The sequence below is a fragment of the Enoplosus armatus genome, chromosome 4 (genome assembly GCF_043641665.1).
Source record: "Enoplosus armatus isolate fEnoArm2 chromosome 4, fEnoArm2.hap1, whole genome shotgun sequence".
NCBI classification, from domain to species: domain Eukaryota; kingdom Metazoa; phylum Chordata; class Actinopteri; order Centrarchiformes; family Enoplosidae; genus Enoplosus; species Enoplosus armatus.
Window position 1 is genome coordinate 21,214,058 of NC_092183.1, and position 18,778 is coordinate 21,232,835.

General features: G+C 42.8%; 2 protein-coding genes across 3 annotated transcripts; one reads left to right on the plus strand and one right to left on the minus strand.

The window, feature by feature from the left end:
• The first annotated feature begins 1,158 nt into the window (after positions 1-1,158).
• anapc5 (anaphase promoting complex subunit 5) lies at positions 1,159-8,656 on the plus strand. Its single transcript, XM_070904506.1, has 17 exons — positions 1,159-1,356; positions 1,447-1,526; positions 1,799-1,899; positions 2,017-2,260; positions 2,482-2,548; positions 2,698-2,799; positions 2,894-3,084; positions 3,192-3,273; positions 3,394-3,486; positions 4,658-4,839; positions 5,121-5,256; positions 5,427-5,501; positions 6,507-6,628; positions 6,727-6,834; positions 7,165-7,312; positions 7,476-7,638; positions 7,745-8,656. Exons 1-17 carry the CDS (start codon positions 1,159-1,161, stop codon positions 7,963-7,965), a joined length of 2,313 nt encoding a protein of 770 aa, XP_070760607.1. The 3' UTR covers positions 7,966-8,656.
• A 2,774-nt stretch (positions 8,657-11,430) lies between these two features.
• On the minus strand, positions 11,431-17,511 carry ggt1a (gamma-glutamyltransferase 1a). 2 transcript variants are annotated; one of them, XM_070904287.1, is made up of 13 exons: positions 17,342-17,511; positions 17,018-17,194; positions 16,776-16,906; positions 16,597-16,686; positions 15,994-16,186; positions 14,966-15,126; positions 14,639-14,788; positions 14,058-14,194; positions 13,590-13,777; positions 13,316-13,443; positions 12,746-12,858; positions 12,536-12,649; positions 11,431-11,577 (listed from the first exon to the last, which is right to left on the minus strand). In XM_070904287.1, exons 1-13 carry the CDS (start codon positions 17,509-17,511, stop codon positions 11,431-11,433), a joined length of 1,899 nt encoding a protein of 632 aa, XP_070760388.1. The 2 variants fall into 2 exon arrangements, with proteins under 2 accessions (XP_070760388.1, XP_070760389.1); XM_070904288.1 differs by lacking the exons at positions 14,058-14,194; positions 14,639-14,788; positions 14,966-15,126; ... (3 more) ...; positions 17,018-17,194; positions 17,342-17,511 and having other exon boundaries at positions 12,536-12,676; positions 12,794-12,858; positions 13,590-13,765.
• Positions 17,512-18,778: the final 1,267 nt, after the last annotated feature.

Consider the following 18,778-nt stretch of genomic DNA (forward strand, 5'->3'; position numbering starts at 1 on the left):
GTTGAACCTGGTCTGCTGCTATTCAGAAAACCAGTACAAAATGGTACGCACATCTGCGCATCAAACGTGCAAATACTGTGTACTTTTCTGTAAATTATACTATTAATTTGCTGTTTTAATTGATTGACTTTAAATTAAAGATTTAATTTTGTCAAGTTTTTAGATACTGTTACTAGATACTGTGACTGACCACACTGAACATATTTGAAAATATAAGTACTCAAAATAATATGAAGAAGAAATGCAATCAGAAACAACAATTCCAGCTAAATAAATGATTTGAAGTTGATCTCTGCGAGAGCCACTAACTATTTAGCATCTATTTACCTTCTATTTATCTATTGACTTAATAAAAGTTTTAATTTGAAAGTTCACCGGAAGTTTCAATTGCCATTGTGTCAACCTTGACGCTCGGCAGAGTTGGTGGTTGCCTGGAGAGCGCTTTCAAAATAAAAAATTGAAAATAGACAGTGATCACAGGAGGGCAATAAACACTTGTGAAAATATTCTCATGACTACCATAAACACTTCTGCACAGGATTTAGCTGCCACGGTCAAGGCGTACACGATAGCATACAACCACTTCCTGTGAAGACCTTCACAATAAAGCAGGTAATTACTGTGACCGCGGGAATAATTTGTTAAAAAATCTGCTCGACGCAGACTGTCCCACAGTATCGACGTCTGAAAGCAGAAACTCGTCGCTCCAACACGTTTGTAAACATTATTTTCATTTCTTTGTTGTTGTTGTTCCAGTCTTGCGTGAAACGTGCAAATAAAGTTTAACGGGGAAAAAATATGTACACTCTCTCTCTTAGTGACGTATTTTTAAGGGGACAGAAGGAGGGCGGTTTGAAAGCACAGAGGCAACTTTTGTCAACATGATTAAAATAAACCAGATTACCTGACAAGACCGAAGCGAGTGTTCGCTGTCAGTAAGATGCCTCATATGCAAGTTAACCGAGACTAATCGTTGATGTATTATTGCCTTCTTCACAGGGCTTAACGCTAAATTAGCTAACTTGCTCGCTAGCGGGCTAGCTAGCTAGTTGCTGGTGCCCAGCTGCCTGTCTTTAACGTTTCTTTCCGCTAAATGTTGACTCAGTCAACCACAAAATTGGGTTCTGTCTTCATCGTAGCCTAACACGACCTGTAAAAATGGCGAGTGTGCATGAAAGTTTGTATTTCAACCCCATGATGACGAACGGAGTGGTCCATGCTAACGTGTTTGGCATCAAAGACTGGGTGACACCGTATAAAATCTCCGTCCTGGCGTTGCTGTACGACATGACTGCGTCCAAAATCACACTGCCAGAAAGAAGACGACTTAACAAACTCATCCTACCCTTGCAGCAGGTTGGTTTTAGTAATGCAATAATCTTGCACGCCACTGTGTTGAAGCAGGTGTTTCATAGTTGTATCGTGTGTCTCATGTGGGGTACTCAGGGTCCAGACCTGACTCTTGGCCAGTTCCTGAAGACTGTGGAGGAGTGTTGCCCTCAGACTGCATATGCTGTCAAACTCAGGTATGCTGGCACAGTTTGAAACACTGTGACTTCATTTAATCACTCTGTAGCATGCAGCTATGATACTATGCTATGTAGCTATGATAGAAATCAATACAAGGTAAAGACAAATGATGCTTTCAGGAAAGTTCAGGAAATTGTACCACGTAATTGCAATGTGGCCGTTTGGCGATGACACCTACTGACTAATGTTATAGATTATAGAATATCATAATAATGTTAAAATATTGACATGTCTAGTTGCTGAGGCCATTGTTGTTTTTCCTTCAAAGGTTGCATGAAATGGCAGATGGAGAGCTGAAAGACATGGAGTACTTCTTCTCCACTCCATTCACTGCTTTTGACTCTGAGGCATACAAAACCAGTGTTGTGGGTGAGTAGAGCACATGATTTGACAGCTCTTCAAGTCATATTGGAAGTCCAGAAATGTCTGTATTATTCTCTTTCACAGGACTGGCATTAAGCTCTCACCTGTTGTTGTTTTTTTTAGGTCTTTTTATGAGACACATGCTTCTGGCCTACAACAAGCTGTCTTTCAGTCAGGTCTACAAGCTGTACAAGTCCCTGCAGCACTACTACCACAGTCACTATGCCAAGCCTACTGATGGGCAGGTGAGTATGCCAGCGTTGGTCGCTGATGACTCCGACATGGACCTCACCAGCACTGAGGACACTGTAGGGGACAGGATAGACAAAGAGGAGTTGGACACCCCACTGCATGAGTCAGAGCTTCGGTCAGTGTCGCTCATCTTGGATGAAATAATTTGATTGATTTGGAGTAACATATTTTGCGTTTAAGTGTTTAAACCTCACCTTCAAAGTTTTGAAATCATTTTTTTGATTGTCTGCTCCCACCGCTTTGTGAAAGGTGTTCGCTGTGTGTACGCTAAGTAATTGGAAAGACTTTTAAACTGGACAATTGTTAGAAACAGATTCTCGTGTTATTTCTTTCTAGAAATGACAATGCTCCAAGCAGAGGTCCCCTCTCACAAAAACAAGCGGAGTACTTTCTTGCAAGACAGGTGAGTGAAATCAAGGCTGAAATCAACTGAAGTGTATCAGTGCCATCTTGTTTAAACCATTTGACGCAATTGATAAAATCCTGTGTCAAACCTAGATGTGTTGTTGTAGCACTTAAAGGCTCTTACAGTTTTTGAAAACCTCTCTGCAGGCATATCTTCTGAAGAATGATGAGAACAAAGCTCTCAAGCCCGCTGCGCTGCAGGAAGAGCTCAACAACATGCTGAAGTTTAACCCAGATTTTGCTGAGGCGGTAAGGTCCATCCACTTCACTTTCCCCACTATATTAACAAGTCTACCGGAGGAGAGTCTTCTTCATCACCTCTGTGATTTCGATCTCTCCTCAGCATTACCTAAACTACCTGAACAGCATGAGAGTCCAGGACATCTTCCTCTCCGCCCACAGTCTCCTACATTATTTTGACCGCCTCATTTTGTCTGGAAATGAGGGAAAGAGCAACGGGGATGAGGGCTACGGCCGAAGTCTCCGCTACGCCGCTCTCAACTTGGCGAGCCTGCACTGTCGCTTCGGCCACTAGTGAGTACAAGAGCTGGTGGAGACTGTGTAGATGGACAAGTTCCTACACAAAGAGTATCTATATATAACATGGCGTATAAAGCTGTTTCCCTGTTCTTTGACCTCAGTCAGCAGGCTGATCTGGCTCTACAGGAGGCTATCCGCATTGCCCAGGAGTCCAATGATCACGTGTGCTTGCAACACTGTCTGGTAAACACTTTCTTATTTGACTTCATGTCACTGTTGTACCATGATTAATGGTTCCTTATGTCTGAATTTAATACAAGTGTTGCTTAGTTTCTTTCTCCCTGTGTTTGTGTCCTACATCAGAGTTGGCTCTACACGCTGGAACAGATGAGGGGATCTGACAGCACCGTGTTAACTGAGGATTCAGTGAAAATGGCTGCCCATTTCTGGCTGCCAGTGAGTGCAACACAAGCTCTTAAATACGAATGCCCTTATTAAAGTGCCTGTGGCTGTTTATTATTTTTTTAATTGCTTTGGCCCACTTTTTACGGTAGTTTCAGTTTGCAAAACTCCCTGTTATCCTAATTGCCTCAAAATCTCATATCATCATCAAAGTCTGCTTATACGTATTGAATATACTATATTACTGCAAATATAGATCATGAGTCTAGGGTCTGTAAGGGGAAAAATGACTTGATGTGATTTTACCTCAGTGCATCAGTTTACTGTTTCTGTTCTGTATTAAACACGTTTGTTTTTATTCAAGCCACCAAACCTTAGATAATTCATTCCATGGTAAGTTTAATCAAATGAAATACAGTAAGCTTCAGTAATACTGTAATGCTTGAAAGCATTAGCAAACATTAAATCACAATTTACACCACTGTTACAAACTCTCAATCTCCACATTTTGACAGGAATCCAAAGGAAACAAATTGCATTTCTTTTTCCTTTTTTTTAGTTAGCAATTGTGTTGCATTGCTGCTCACCTGGGTAATTATAAAAGAAGTAGAAATGCTTAAATACTTGCATTGATTGATTCGCATTGATTCAGTGAAATGTACGCATTGTAACGAGCATTCAACTTGTGCTAATATAAGGTGGCTGCATTTTGAGGACTGAGCGTGTGATTTAGTGTTTTGCACATTGTAAGGATAGCATATTTTTGTTTGAATGTGAGAATTTTACAATTTAGCAAATCAATGTGGCTCTTTGCATCAGGAGTTTTGCACGTTGAAACTCTGCTGTATGAAGCAATCCTGAAATACTGTAACAGATGTGTTCCTAATGTAATTATACACCATGTACAGCTGTTACACAGTGGGCATTATATAAACATGTTAGTTGTCAGCAGCATTTTAGCACCTCTCATTAGAAATTATTTTTTTTATCTGTGTCCTAATTAGTTTTTCTTTAAATCAGTGTTCCTTTTATATAATAGAATACAGGAATATATAGAAAGCTTAAAATTACACGAAAGATAGCAAATTAAAACATGGCTCGCCACACATTCCTAAAAACATCATAGAATGTAACATTCACAACTTATCTTACATGGCTGATCTTTGAATATTTTATATTTGTCATGTGTTGTCACCACACTGATGGATAATCCTCTGTCCTGTAGTACTTGGCATCTCTGGGCATTCAGTCTTTGGTCCAGCAGGGGGCGACACAGGGTAAGACAGCCCACAAACTGATGGACGCGCTGAAGGACACCGACATCCTCCACTGGAAGCACAGTCTGTCGGAGATGATCGAGATCAGCCTGGCTCAGACTACGTCCATATGGAGGATGTACGGCAAGAGGTCAGGCTCTTCAACTTGCCGCCCCGACACACAGTTGTCAGTTCTGGTCACTGTCGCCGACAGTGGACTGCATGTTAGCACACAGCCTCCTCCCCACTCACATTAAATCAGCCCTGTGAAACACGGCCGAAATGTCTCATGTTTTTAAGCATGGATTAACATGTCAGACATCTAATGCACAAGACAGAAACTCGTCATGAGCATGAACATAAAAGTGTAGGTGTAAAAATACATGACCGGTATTTTTTTCTATCTTATGTGGCTTCCTGTGTCTCGTGCAGCACGATGGCTCTGCAGCAGGCCCAGCTGCTTCTCAACATGAGCAGTCTGGAGCCAGTCAACTTCGGGGTCCAGCAGAACAACACAGAGGCGTTCGCGGTGGCTCTCTGCCACCTGGCCGAGCTGCACGCTGAGCAGGTAACACATTTCGCTTGATCTCATCTGTCTGCTTTCTGCCCCGCTGTTGCATATCCATTAGTCAGTTGGCCCAGCGTTGCGGGAAGTTAATAAACATTGATCAGGTCTCCTTTTCCAGCTCCTGGGCAGAGTTCAACATTTAACTCTTTGTGCGTTTGCTTGTGTTGCAGGGCCTCTACAGTGCAGTTTCAGAAATTCTCCAGCATCTGAAAGAACAGTTTCCTCCTCACTCACAGCATGCCAAGGTGCCTCCTCTCAACCATACTGTGTTATTCAGTGCTGCCCTACAAAGGCAGAGAGCAGTAACTGCAGAAACAGGAAGTTTTCAAACTGTTTTACATTTTATGCCTTTTTTATGTAGATTTTTTTTTTTTGTAACCCCCCAAAATAATTACCTACATAATAACTAAAGACTGCAGATACTGCCGTCTGCCTTTAGATGATGTTCAGTGAATGCAGGGGAAACGCAGCATCTTCCAAAAAAATTGCTATTTCAGCCTGCTCGTCCATTTTAACTAGTTTGTTTGCAGTCCATAGTTAATGGGGATTAAATGTATTTGTCTTGCTAGGTGTCAGGCTGTTCGTCCACGATTAACATTTATATTAAAATCAATATAATGAATTTATTTACAAATGAAGTACATTTAAATATGTGATTTAAAGGTAGATAAACCACACTGATTCATGTCAAAAACTGCAGTTGCTGCTACTCTGCTAAGCTAACATAGTTAGGTGGAGTTTGGCTGGGGATTGTTTTCCCATCATGATTGGATTTAGATTCTACCGCTTTAATTATGTTGAATAACTAAATTACCAAGAGTGTCAAAATAGATTTTTTGTTTGTTTGTTTGTTTTAGCTTTAGCTGGGTCTAGCCACGGCACCAACTAGCTTTCACTTGATGTAGCTCTCTCAGCTAATAGTTGGCCGTGTCTCTGTGGCACTTTCTAAGTGAGTGCAGTTACTGCGGTTTAGCTTGGTTTTTGCTGCTAATTCTACATGCTGTTTACACATAATGGATAGATTTCTATGGCTTACTTTTTATGTGGTAAAGCAGATGTCAAAAAGTCTGATCTGATCAGGTCTATAGTCAATTTTGACCAAATATGTAGTCATTGTGTTTTGTCTTTGTAGCACAGATGGGGAGACTTACTTTATTGTGTGAGCCATGATATGATGTAGCCTAAGTCATGAGAGGAAATGTACAAAATAATGTTGTTTTTTTTGTTTACTCTCTCTCTCTCCAATGCAGCTGTGGATGCTGTGCGATCTGAAAATCCAGTTTGAGAGACATATGAACGAGGGGAAATACCATCTGGCAGAGCCACTAGTCACGGCGATCTCTGCCTTAAACAAAACTGAAGGTCTCTACAGGTAACGCCAAGGCACAAATCCTCACTTCTAATCTTAACAATGGCCGTCTCAAACATGTGTAATCTGCGTTGGAGCTGTAACAGTGCGTTTTCTGACAGGAAAGCTCAAGTTCTGAAGGCTCTAAATCGGAGCACGGAGGCGTACAGTATCTTGCAGCGGCTGCAGGTGCACTGCGAGAAGACTAAATGTACAGAGGTGGTCATCAGGTACACAGACACTTCAGTTATTTTCTGATAACGCGTGATAACCTGTTTGCTGGAGTGTAGAGGAGCATGGAAACACCTAAACTTAGTCTGCCTTTGCGTTTTATTTGTGGAATTGAATTGACTCACCTTTCTTAGTGCTACCATAAATATTTAATGTGTGACATTCACATTATGCCTCATCTTTGGAGGCACCCACTGTTGTATTATGAAATGATGAGGAAACAAACATGAATGCTTTTCCAAAAATATGTTTCTTAACACACATGCTTTTTTAGGGACAGAGCCACGCTTTTTCTCGTGTGTGTAACTGCCTGTTTATGTCTCATACAGAGTTATGGTTTCCACCGCTGAGCTCCACTGGGAGTCGTCTGGCTTCTCCACAGCTCTCCCACTCCTCCTGCAGGCCTTGGCTCTGGCTAGGCAGCACCACCTACAGTCCCTGGCCTCAGAGACCATCCTTCACCTGGCCTTTACTCAGGTCAGCCACAGCAGGAAAACTTCGTTACAAAACACTGTTAGAGCTCCCGTACATGCAAATCACCACAGTCTTTTTTTTTGTAGTATGGCTGGTGTCTATGCAAAATAAAAGTAGCGCAGCACGCATGGTTTATTTTTTTTGTCTTTATTTCTCCTTTCTGCAGCTGATGTTGGGGGTTCCTGAGCAGGCTCTGAGTGTTCTGCATGAAGCCATCGAGCCTGTTCTGGCCCACGGAGCAGTCATGGACAAAGGCCGAGCCCTGCTGCTGACTGCCCGCTGTCAGATGGCCGTGGCTGGGTTCAGGCCAAATGGACAAGGGCAAGCAGGTAACAGCCTCTGCCCCCCCCCCCCTGCCGAGTACTGATCCCTATCTCATAGCGTCGTGTGGCTACAGCCTCTATTGACATACTGCTGCTTATTGTCTCCCTGCAGATTTGCATTTGGCGGTTTTGGCTGTTGACACGCTAAACGAGGCTGCAGCCTATTTCTCCAAGCTGAACTGTAAGGAGCGGCTGCGGGACGTCCACTACCTGCAGGCTCAGCTCCACCGTTCTCTGGGGCAAACCTCACAGTGCAACAAAAGTGCCATGCTCTTCCGGCTGCTGGACCAGGAGCTGCAATCGCCTGCACCACCCGTCTCCATGCGGCTCTAGCTGCTCCCTGTCCAACAACAAACTCATTTTCGCTAGTGAAAAGGACAGTGAGTTGAGTCACTGCTGCTCACCACTAGATGGTGGTGAAGCTCTGTCCTGCTCTGTTAGCACTAAAACATTTCATTTATAAATATTTAGGCAATTGTGGAATTCTTTGCACGCAAAGAGAGGACGATGTCAGCAGTCATGAATAAGGCTGAGTTTCCAGTAGACCGAGAATAGGTCAGTTGTCTCGTCCCTCGTGGTTGGGTACAGATTTGAATGATGGCCTGATGATAACTATAGCGTGATTCAACAGCGTCCACCGCAACAACAGTCCAGCCTTGTCAGACAGACAAAACATGCCAGCCGACGGTGTGTCAAAAGTTTATCAGGAGCTGTCACGCCCGTGCTGATTTACCCACCGCTTCTTGATGAATGAGGGTAATATCACAGTTAGCTACAAGATGAATGGGTTTCAGTTGCCTGGATGATTCATATTTCACCACAAGAATACTGATGAAGCTGGAATCCGGTGGGGGAAATTGTGATTACGTTTATAATGCAATAGACCCGCGATGACATAACATCAGATACTGCGTCTGTATCCCACTTACGCCTGACACGATTTGTGAGAGCAATCTCGGCTGATATCATTACACTTGGGTGTCCTGACGGGCCTGTAATCCATTACTTACTGCACTTCCTTCAAGAAAATAAACAACTTGTTTCATCTTATTTAGTTTTCAGTTAATCTGACACCAACTATTGGAATAATTGGGAATATATCTCTGTGGGACAGTGAAGTTACAGTTTCAGCAGTATTTAAAGTTACTACATGCCCATATCTTGATATTTCAGGGTGTGATAGTTTGTTCACGAGCGTCTAAGGTGAGGTGTCTGATTGGAGCCCTCAGGGACTGTTGACAAGAAATTTCTCTCTCTCATTTACCATCTGTGCCGGCCCCCTGAAAGTTCCTGGCTGAGTTAAAGTGCCATGTTTGGCTTCATGTCTTTTACTGCATAAACAGATAGATTACAGGGATGCGTAGTAAAAGCAGGCCTGTTTTCTGTGTAAATACCACACAGAGTTATGCAGTACACCCTGCTCTCATTTCGACTGTTGCTTGTTCTGATGTGGCTTCTGGCACGGGGCCATACAGTACTTGTATTTACTTGTTTGTCTTGATTACGACTAAGTGGGTAGAGTATGTGGGCCAGTTCACAGGATCGGTTTAGGATGAACTAATGTTCTTCACAAAACACTATAAAAGGAGTTTGTGTGTGTTAACATAGTGCAGAGTTAAGTGTCTGGCATTCAGTCGATGCTTTTAACCAAATAGTCTTAATGTTACAGGTACAATTTACTGCAGTGGGATTCAAACCACTAATTGTTATCCAACCATTTACAGAAGAAGGCTTCCTATTTGAATTTGACACTGATGGTTTCAAAGTGCTTTTAATGCAGCAGAGCAATTTACATAAGCTGAGAACATTTCTATGGAATATTAAAGCTCTTTCAAACCTGATCAGATGAAAAAAGCAGCTAAAGGAATTCTGAAAAGTTATGAATGACAAAAAGCTGACATTTTTTAGATTGAGGCTTTCACCCAAAGGCAACGAAACATTCTCTTTGTTGCTGGTACTTGGTTTTTCATTTGCTCGAACAGCACACATGAGTGGAGGTATTTGCTGAATGCTGATTGAAACTCACTGGACAGTGAAAGTAAAACAGGGTCGGTCTCTTCAGGGGTCCAGAGTCCTGCACAGGTTTTGTTTACCTCCTTTGGCCGTAATTGAACCTTAGAGCTTAAATAATATTTGTTCACTGTGTGTTTTAATGGTGAAACAGTGAGTTGGTTAAAAGTTTAGTCACTCTGCGAGATTAATCAACAACAGATTTTATAACTGATTAATCTGATGAGTCATTAATCAAGCAAAAACGAACTGTGCCTGCTGCTTTTCTGTTTTTTAGCCATGCTACCTTTGTGGCTTCAGAGAGGGTTTCCTTGGTCCAAACTGAAATGTCTCAGTAACTGTTGGATGGATTGCTATGAAATCTGGCACAAATATTCATGTTCCCCTCAGGATGAACTTAATGACTCTGACTCTGCCTCTAGCGCCATCATCAGGTCAGAATTTACATTTACATATCAGTGAATATTAGCATGCTAACACACTGAACTAAGATGGGGAATGTGGTAAGCAACAGCCTGTTTACAATACTCATTGTGAGTATGTTAGCATACTGACTTAGCATTTGACGTTAGCATATTCAGCTCAAACCACAGCTAGGCCTCCCATCAGCCTCAGCTGTATTTTGTGTTTGGTGCTAATTAGCAAATGTTAGCATGCTAACACGCTAAACTAAGATGGGGAATGTGGTAAACAACTGCCTGTTTACAAGGTCATTGTGAGAATGTCAGCAAAAAACAAAAATCTGACCAGCCACAAACTAACAGAAAGGATATAGCGATTTTGTGCCTGAACTTCCAGCACAGAAACAGCACAGAAATACCCAGAGGGTCCGTATGGTAAAATATAACATCTTTGTTCAAAATGTTTAATAACAAGCATGGCAACAAACATGGCATAAGAACAATGCATGTTTAGAAAAATATATCTGCAAATGTATTTTTCAGAATACACTATACATTCACTTAACCTCTACTCGATATTAAACATTTACAATTCAAAAGTAATAGTTTCAATATAGAGTCACGGTAGAAAACAACACGGTCAGTTTCCTCTAAATAATGTTCATTTCAGGATCCACTTCCATCAGGAGAAAGATGTAGGTAGACATTTTGCTGAAACAGGCAAACGACCTGAGGAGCCCTTATTTTTAATTGGTATACCTGCTTGCAGGTCAGGTTTTTAATTGATGGTTTTTCACCAGTTTGACATGAAAACAAGCCCCTCCCCTTTCTGACAAATAGTCCAATTATTCCTTTCCTTAGACAATAAAAGAAATAAAAATACTACACGGACAACCTACAACCACTCAGATTCTTACCTAAAACATAATGATGAAACCTAAGAACATTTTTTATTATGATATTATCGTTTGCCTAATTATTGGAACTTACTTGGTTGTTTTTGATATGCTGGTATACTGCGTCATACATAAAATAGGTTTGTTATATAAAGCAGGTGTGTTTGGGGCTTCCTGACCAGTATCCAGTAGTGATGATACAGGAGTCAAACTTGATGCAACCTCTTATTTTACTTCGAAACTCAAAAGTAATGCCAAAACAATAAGTAATGCTGAATAATTGAGTTTGAGTAAAAGAGGTTTTGGAATGGAGTCATTTTCCATGTTTGAGTAAAAGAAATTCATCTCGGAGAAGGAGTGGTGGCTGTATCTCCATAGCTTAAACACTGCTTGAGTCCTCAGTGCAGACACTTTTGTATCGTGGCTCTGTCTGAGTGTCTTTGAGGAGAGTGTCCAGACTGAGAGCAGCAGAGAGGGACTTGAGGTCACGGTCAGTATCCTGCTGGATAGCCTCCTTTCCTGGGGTCAGACTCCGCGCAGAGATGCTCTCCCTGCCGCACCACCGCTTGGACCACGGAGTCTGGAGTCCCCAGCAGCTGTGTTACGTGGTTCTTCTGGACCAGACCCTCCAGGACACTCTGCCATGGTATTATCGTTACACACACACACACACAAACAAAAAGTCTTGTGCAGGAGGTTAAGGTGTTACTGGTCTTTGATAGAGGTCAATAAAGCTAACGGACTAAGTTAAAGGAACTCCTATCTTATTCTTTTACCTTTGTATTTTTACATGTTTGTTGTCAGCACCATCAGACCACTGCAAATTCCTTGTAATGTATGTTACTTGGCAATAAACAGTTTCTGATTCTGATTCTGATTCTGAACATGTTTTTGGTTTTGCATCCATTAATTATACATCATGTAACATTAGCATTTCAAATGATTGTTTTCTAATGCATTTCACAAGTCTGTGAACAAGTCAAATTGCCATGATAATTGGTGCAGACGTTCATGTCCCCCTCATGATGAATTGTAATCACTTCGGTGATCCCTTCACCTTTTAACAGTTCCATCATCTGGTCAAAATTCAAACTTCTCCCGTCAGCCTCAGCTGTGCTTTCGGTTTACTGCTAGTTAGGAAATGTTAGCATGCAGCAACTCTCTAAACTAAGGAGGTGAACATGGTAAATGTCATACCGGCTTAGCATAAGCATGTTAGCATTGTCGTTATGAACATGTCAGCTTACTGACTTTAGCATTTAGCTCAAACTACGGCTAGGTCTAAATATAGTCTCATAGAGCCACTAGCATGGCTTAGTCTTATTTACATTTGATTTATTGTTTAAAATGACATCCTGTGATAATGAAGATGAGAGCTGGGATTGTTTTCAAAGGTTCTTTGTCGATGCATCTAGATGCTTTATGCAATCTCAGAAACTAAAGACAAAGAAATATCTAATAACATGAATTTATTATTATCCCAAGTTTCAAATCTTTGTAAGTTGATTTTGATGCTGACGTGAGTTGAAATGAATGGTTACTTGTATTGTAGGAAATCAATCAAAAAAACACATGGTGACTCCACGTGTGACCCACCTTTTCAAAGCCCTGCTCCACTACTGTCATATTTGGGTTGAGCTGATTGTGAACTCGCGGCTCTGTCACAGCTTTCTTTAGGTCATAGTTGAAGAACAAGGAGTTCAGGATGACCTGTTTCAGGCAGGAAAAAGGAAATACCTTCAGGTTCAAATAACTGGCACTGTGTGCCTGCAGGACAGAGATGCATGTGAATGAATCAAGACTTACTAAGGCAGTGGCTGTGGTGATTTTTGTGCCCCCTGATGCTCCTACAACCATTTTGACTCTGTTTTCTTTGTCAAAGATGATAGTAGGACACATGGAAGACAGCGGCCTCTTGCCTGCAACAGATAAACAGAATGTGGCTACGACTGCTTAATGTATAAATGTTTACCTTGTGGTTAAATAATCTCCATGCAGCGTTTTAACAGCTATAATTAATGTGACACATATTTAAAATGTCTGTAAACAAACCAAAGAACAGCAGCAAGCCACAGTTTGAGGTTGGAAATGGGCTTATTTCTTCAAAATGGAGGAGTATGATGCTGTTTGTGAGCTAAAGCTATCAGAGTTCCTGACAATGACAGATGCAGGAACAAGTGAAAGGCTGGCGAAAACATCACCTCTGCATTATCCTCGCTAGAGAAAGGGTCAAGCAACATCCTCTTTGTGATTGTGGACACAATGGGCTTAATTTGGGAAAACACTGCTATCCATCACCACAGACGTGTGTCCAAAAGTCATAACCTAAACTGGGGGTCGGAGTAATACAAGTGTGATAATTCAGTCCAGCCACACCTGGTTGAATGAAATTGTTTGGTGAAGGAGGGATTCCAAACCCATTGGTTATGTGCGGAGAGCTGAAGTCATCCATTTCATCGTTGAAAATGATTCCAGTTGATCGAGACATGACTTTGGAACCAAAGCTGGTGAAATAAAACAGCTTTTTAATGAGGGATTAACACAAAGATCACAGATAATCACCAGCAAACTGTTTTTCTCTCTCGACACAGGTTCAAGAAATGCACATGTTTTATTCTGAAGGATGTTTTCTGAGAGCTTGACTTCTTACTATAGATTAATGGTGCTGGTGGCGGCCACAGCGCTTCCATCCTCAGCTATGACCGACAGGTGAGCCGTGCCGTGGTTGTCCGGGACAAAGTAGTCTGGCTCGTAGTAGCTGTCTGGGTGGGTGGTGTCGTCCGTAATTTTACTCCTTATGCCATCAGCAAAGTAGTCTGAGGTCATGTTTTGGATGAGCTGAGGAGAGCAAAACAAGTCAGTCACAGAGCAGACGTTCCTGACAGTCTGTCATGAAAATCATGAATAGTAAACAACAGCAGAGCTCTTGTCCTGGCCTTTGTAACCGTGCAGAAAACGCTACCCGAATGTTAAATTAGGGGTAAATAAATGCACATTCTGCCTTATAGAGCGGCACTGTGGTTAGCAGGACACTACTGTGGTCATACTGTGTACAGTGAGGCTAGAAATGCGTCAAAATAAAGGTCTGCAGGATATTAATAATAACATGAAGGCTTACATCGGTAATGTTGAGATAACGTGGGTCCCCAAGTCTGCTCCTCTTGGCATAAGCAAAACGAAAAGCCTCTACGATGCGATGGTACGTCAGAGTCTTTTTCTCTGCTGTAGAGACACTTGTGTCTGTGAAGTTGTACCCTGCAAAATATCCACCGAAAAAACATGTCTGGAGTAAAAGATCATCACATTTTCTTTGCCTAATCAGGTAATGAGTCACTGTGCAAAAAGCCCATTTCAGCCAGTGGCAGGTCAATGAATTGTAAATTATCTATTCAAATAACAACATAAACGCTTCCAGCAATATGAATATGGGACCATGTTCCTCCATATTCATATATGAACACATTAAATCTTGTCCCCCATTTGAAATTAATGGTGCCTCTTCTTATTTAAAGCATGACTAAAGATTTTCGGCCTGAACAGATGGGGTGTTGATGGTGAATTAAATTTGGCAAGTAGGACTGAGTCGCAGCTCAGCTTTCTGCTTCCAAAACAGGCGGAGAAACATTCCAGGGACGACCTGGGGAAACCTGACATCTTTTCTTCTGCATGGCTGCACAAGCACTTGGCCAGGCTGCTCACCATCCACTATATTGAGTATGAGTGCCAGCACAGGGCCACTGGAGGGGGCGTCTGGGACATGCATGGTGTATTCTCCAACGTTCAGGCTCAGAGGGTTCTCATTCAGCACGGGCTGGTACTCCAATAAATCATCCAGGGTGATAATGCCACCTGGAACCAGCACAGAAGTGTCAGAGTGAATTTAAAATGAGGTATAATGCTTTCTTTTTATCGCCAATATAATTGTGCTATTTCCATAAAGTCTTTAGTTTGAGCTCCAAGTGTACTCACTATTTATTCATTCTCATATCAATAAGGACAACAATGAACAAGGAAACAACACAAGACCTGCCGCCTGGATGTCCTCGACGATGCTCTGTGCCAATGACCCGTTATAAAACACATCAGGTCCCTCTTCTGCTATTCTTTGGTATGTTTCGGCCAGCTTTGGAAATTTAACAATATCATTTTCCTTTAGGATGTTTCTTTGAGAATCACAAAACACCTCACTGGAAGATGACAAGAAAAGAAAAAGAAGAAAACCAGTTAAATTGTGTTTAAGTCTGTGGAAAATTAAAGCCACTACCGAATGGGTAGAATGTGAAAATCTCTGGCTTTAGCACCCCCGAGTAGTAGTATCAAAAGCCACCGTGGCAGCCAGTAATGCACCCCTCTACCTGGCTATCCCACCGAGGGACGCTGAGATAAATGTGCTGAAAAGGAACAAATGGACTGCACCAATTCTATCACTATATATGGTACAGTAGATATAGACGACTGTCACCATGATAGTGTCAAACAAAAACGTGTGAAATCAGACTAATTCTACACATCAGGTGGGGCCAGGGAACAAGAGAAACGACGCTGCTCCAACTGAGGAATAGTTTCAGCACCCGAAATGTTCACTCAACTTTAGCGTGTTCTTTTTGCACAGATCGAAGGAAAATGTTGGACAAAGAGGAGACAGAGGAAGGAATTTGGCCGGCGAGTCAGCTCTGGGCACAGAGTGTCAACAGTAATGATGAGGGGTTTTAGTATTAGAGGTGCTGGTAGGTGGTAGAATTGTTTTACCATTGGATAGAGCCAGTCCCACTTTTTCCAGTCTTCATGCTAAACTAGGCTAACCATCTCCCGGCTGTAGCTTCATATCTAACATGTTGACGTGAGAGTGGTATCAGTCTTCTCAATAAGAAAGAGAATGAGCGTATTTCCCAAAACATCAAGCTATTCCAGTAAAGTTGTCAGCACATTATGGACGAATGATTGCACTATATTCAAGTCAAGTCAAGTCAAAAGCGTTAGTGTTAGTTAGTGGAGCCACTGTTGCTGCCATCCAGTTTAACCTGTATTTCATGCCTTCAATTCTTCATCCTCACCACATGTTGGCGTCTCCTTGAATGGAATCTTTGCTCTTGAAGATGGCATGAGCCAAAGCTTTTCCTATCGGAAAGCCATCGCGAGCCAAGGCAATGCTGGGCTCAAACAGGTCCTTCCATGGCAGCTTGCCATGCCTCTTGTGCGCCATCTCATAACCGCGGATCTCCCCGGGAATGGCTATGGACAGTCCACCTGTCATGTAGAAACAGCAGCGCCACTATTTTGAATTTCACAAGCTCTTTGTTTCTGTCCACCGTCTGACTGGAGGACCAGCATACTAAGAGCAAAGCGCCCTGACACATCTATGGATATAGATACAGTGTACTGCACACACAGATTCAGCATTTTTACACAACCAGCAGCAGGCGCAATGGACGATATAGAAAGGTTGTTAAGGATGATGAGACATCCGAGAGGAGCTGGACAGATTTTAGACTAGAATATTTATCCTCTCTAAATCCCTCTCTAGCTCCAATAAAAGATTAGAGTCATGTTACAGTAGCTCCAACAGCTTTACAGAACACTACAAAGTCAGATCTGCAGGGAGTGAGTCTTTTTCTCCCCTGTGCCTGGGAAATACTCTAACAGCTCTGGGCTAGTACCTGTACGAGAAAGCTTGGTGTTGTTGCCAAACATGTCTTCAGTGGCATTCATGGGCGCTGTCTCCCTCGCATCGATGGTTTCCACCCTCCCTGTTGGGCAGAGAATGAGGACAGATTGATCATTGTGTTTTTGCTCAGTTAACTTTGTTGAGGAGTTGTAATTACCGATGCACACTCACCTGTGGAAGCGTTATAGATGACAAAGAAGAGCCCTCCTCCGATGCCCATGCTGTGAGCGTTCAAAAGGCCGACACACAGCAAGGCAGCGATGGAAGCATCCACGGCTGAACCGTTTTTCTTCAGAATGTCCCTGAAAATACAAGAATACACTTATACACACACATGCAGAAACAGAATGAGCAATACCCCTGTATGTCACATCTGGAGAACAAAAGTACCTCCGGAGTATCAGCCCTCTTACCTCCCCACTTCTGAACACGTCCCAGCATCAGCAGCCACAGCAGCCTTTGAGAAGAAGTGGTCCGAGGGGGGAGGCGTGTTTTTCTTCCCCAAGCCCATGAACACCCCCAAGAACAGGCTCACTGCAGCTACCAGAAGGACCACCAGACCAGCAATCAGGGACTTCCCAACCATTTTCCTGCCCGGGAAAAATCGGCACACCTCACAGTCAGACAGGGTCCTTCAGCTCAGAAACAAGTGTCTTCTCCTCCAGACATCACCAAACCTTTTACCTGAAAAATCATCTTTTTTCTTTTCTTTCAAGAAGGGAGAGCAGAAAGTTCACTCACCTTTTTGGTGTATTGTTTTAGCACAGGTAGATGGAAAATATTGGACAAAAAGAAGACAGAAGAAGGGAGCTGGCCATTCAACTGACTCTGTGTTACTGTCAGGAGTAATGCCAAGGTGTTTAGTGTGACCCGCTTCAGTCACTGGTGATGGAACGTGATGCGTCATCTTTGGTTTTCAGGTGTGACTTAGCTCAGGCGTCACACTGTGATGCTGATGAGCAGTGCTTTCTGGATAATAAGCATGGGCTTCATATGTGTATATGTTTTCGAAAGTCACAGACAGAAAAAATAGACACGTGCAGATAGATAAGGTACATAGACAGACGAGATGTAGGTGAGAGGTCAAAGGTCATTAAAGCTTTCTTCTGTGACCACTGTATGTTTGAGCTCTTGGAAACGTTAGCAATGAAACGACGAGGTTCGAAGTTCTGACAGAACACCGCACATTCAGAATCCTCACAGAAATCTGAATTTGTTGTGGTTCAATCGATCTTTTTCCTCAAACTAGACATGGCTTCTTCAAATGATGGATGCCTCCCTTTACTCTGTTTGGAGTGAAACTCTTGAGCTTGTCTTTTTTCGTCTTCTCTAACCTTGCATTTCACTCTGATATCAATCTGGCAGGCTCGCCAAAGTGAAGGTGAGAGTGATCTGTTTACAGATGCAGCGTTCAGCCCCGACTCGGGGCTCCGTGTGATTGGCTCAGCCGGCAGCGTTGCCATGCTCTGTAACCGTGTCACAGTCTATTTGGCTTATTCTGCAGGCATCCGCGGAGCGATTGAGATGCCTGAGCCTTCACCCAGCAGCGCAGGTCCAAGCTGGCAGCGTCGGTGACAGCAGCTTCTCAATAGCAAATGCCCCTCTGTGGTACCTCAGCTAATCCAGCACGCACTCCTGTTGCTGGGCCACACTGATAAAGCACTGTCAGAGGAGCCTGTGGGCTGCTGTTACTACCACTGCTGTGATTGGGCCTAAATCTAATCACTGCTATCCTGTTCTGGATCTCCCAGGTTCAGTGGCACCCCCAAGGAGGCGAGTTTATTCAATGGACGGAGCTGATTTATGGCGGAAGAGGACAATTACATATCTGTTTGTTGCAGATCACAAAAGCCTCCTTTCAGCCTTTGTGCACATGTCACTGTCACTGGATGGGGCTTGTTTTATGAAATATCAGCTGGAGCTTGTTCATATTTTTATCCCGCAGCCAGAGGCTTGTAGGTTTCATTTTGACTTTGCTGGGAGGGATACACTCCTACCCACCAGGTCTCCCTCCAACTGTTCACCTCACAATAAAGGGGAAGGCCTTGTCTATGCCTAAATACTCAGCAGCAAATCAAATCACACATTGTCGTTGTTCCTCAGCGACAGGTGAAACGCAGCCTGCAGAAACACTTACAGCCGAGATAAGGCCACGCTGGAGAGGGAGGTGATGT

Bases quoted from the DNA above. Each gene is read 5' to 3' on its own strand.
- anapc5 (XM_070904506.1), top strand. From the start codon at position 1,159: ATGGCGAGTGTGCATGAAAGTTTGTATTTCAACCCCATGATGACGAAC. The intron at 2,549-2,697 runs GTGAGTGAAATC...ACCTCTCTGCAG, and splicing joins AGTACTTTCTTGCAAGACAG to GCATATCTTCTGAAGAATGA. The intron at 4,840-5,120 runs GTCAGGCTCTTC...TGTCTCGTGCAG, and splicing joins TGGAGGATGTACGGCAAGAG to CACGATGGCTCTGCAGCAGG.
- ggt1a (XM_070904287.1), bottom strand. From the start codon at position 17,511: ATGACGCATCACGTTCCATCACCAGTGACTGAAGCGGGTCACACTAAA. The intron at 16,187-16,596 runs GTACTAGCCCAG...TCTACATGACAG, and splicing joins CACCAAGCTTTCTCGTACAG to GTGGACTGTCCATAGCCATT. The intron at 13,444-13,589 runs GTAAGAAGTCAA...TTATTTCACCAG, and splicing joins ACCAGCACCATTAATCTATA to CTTTGGTTCCAAAGTCATGT.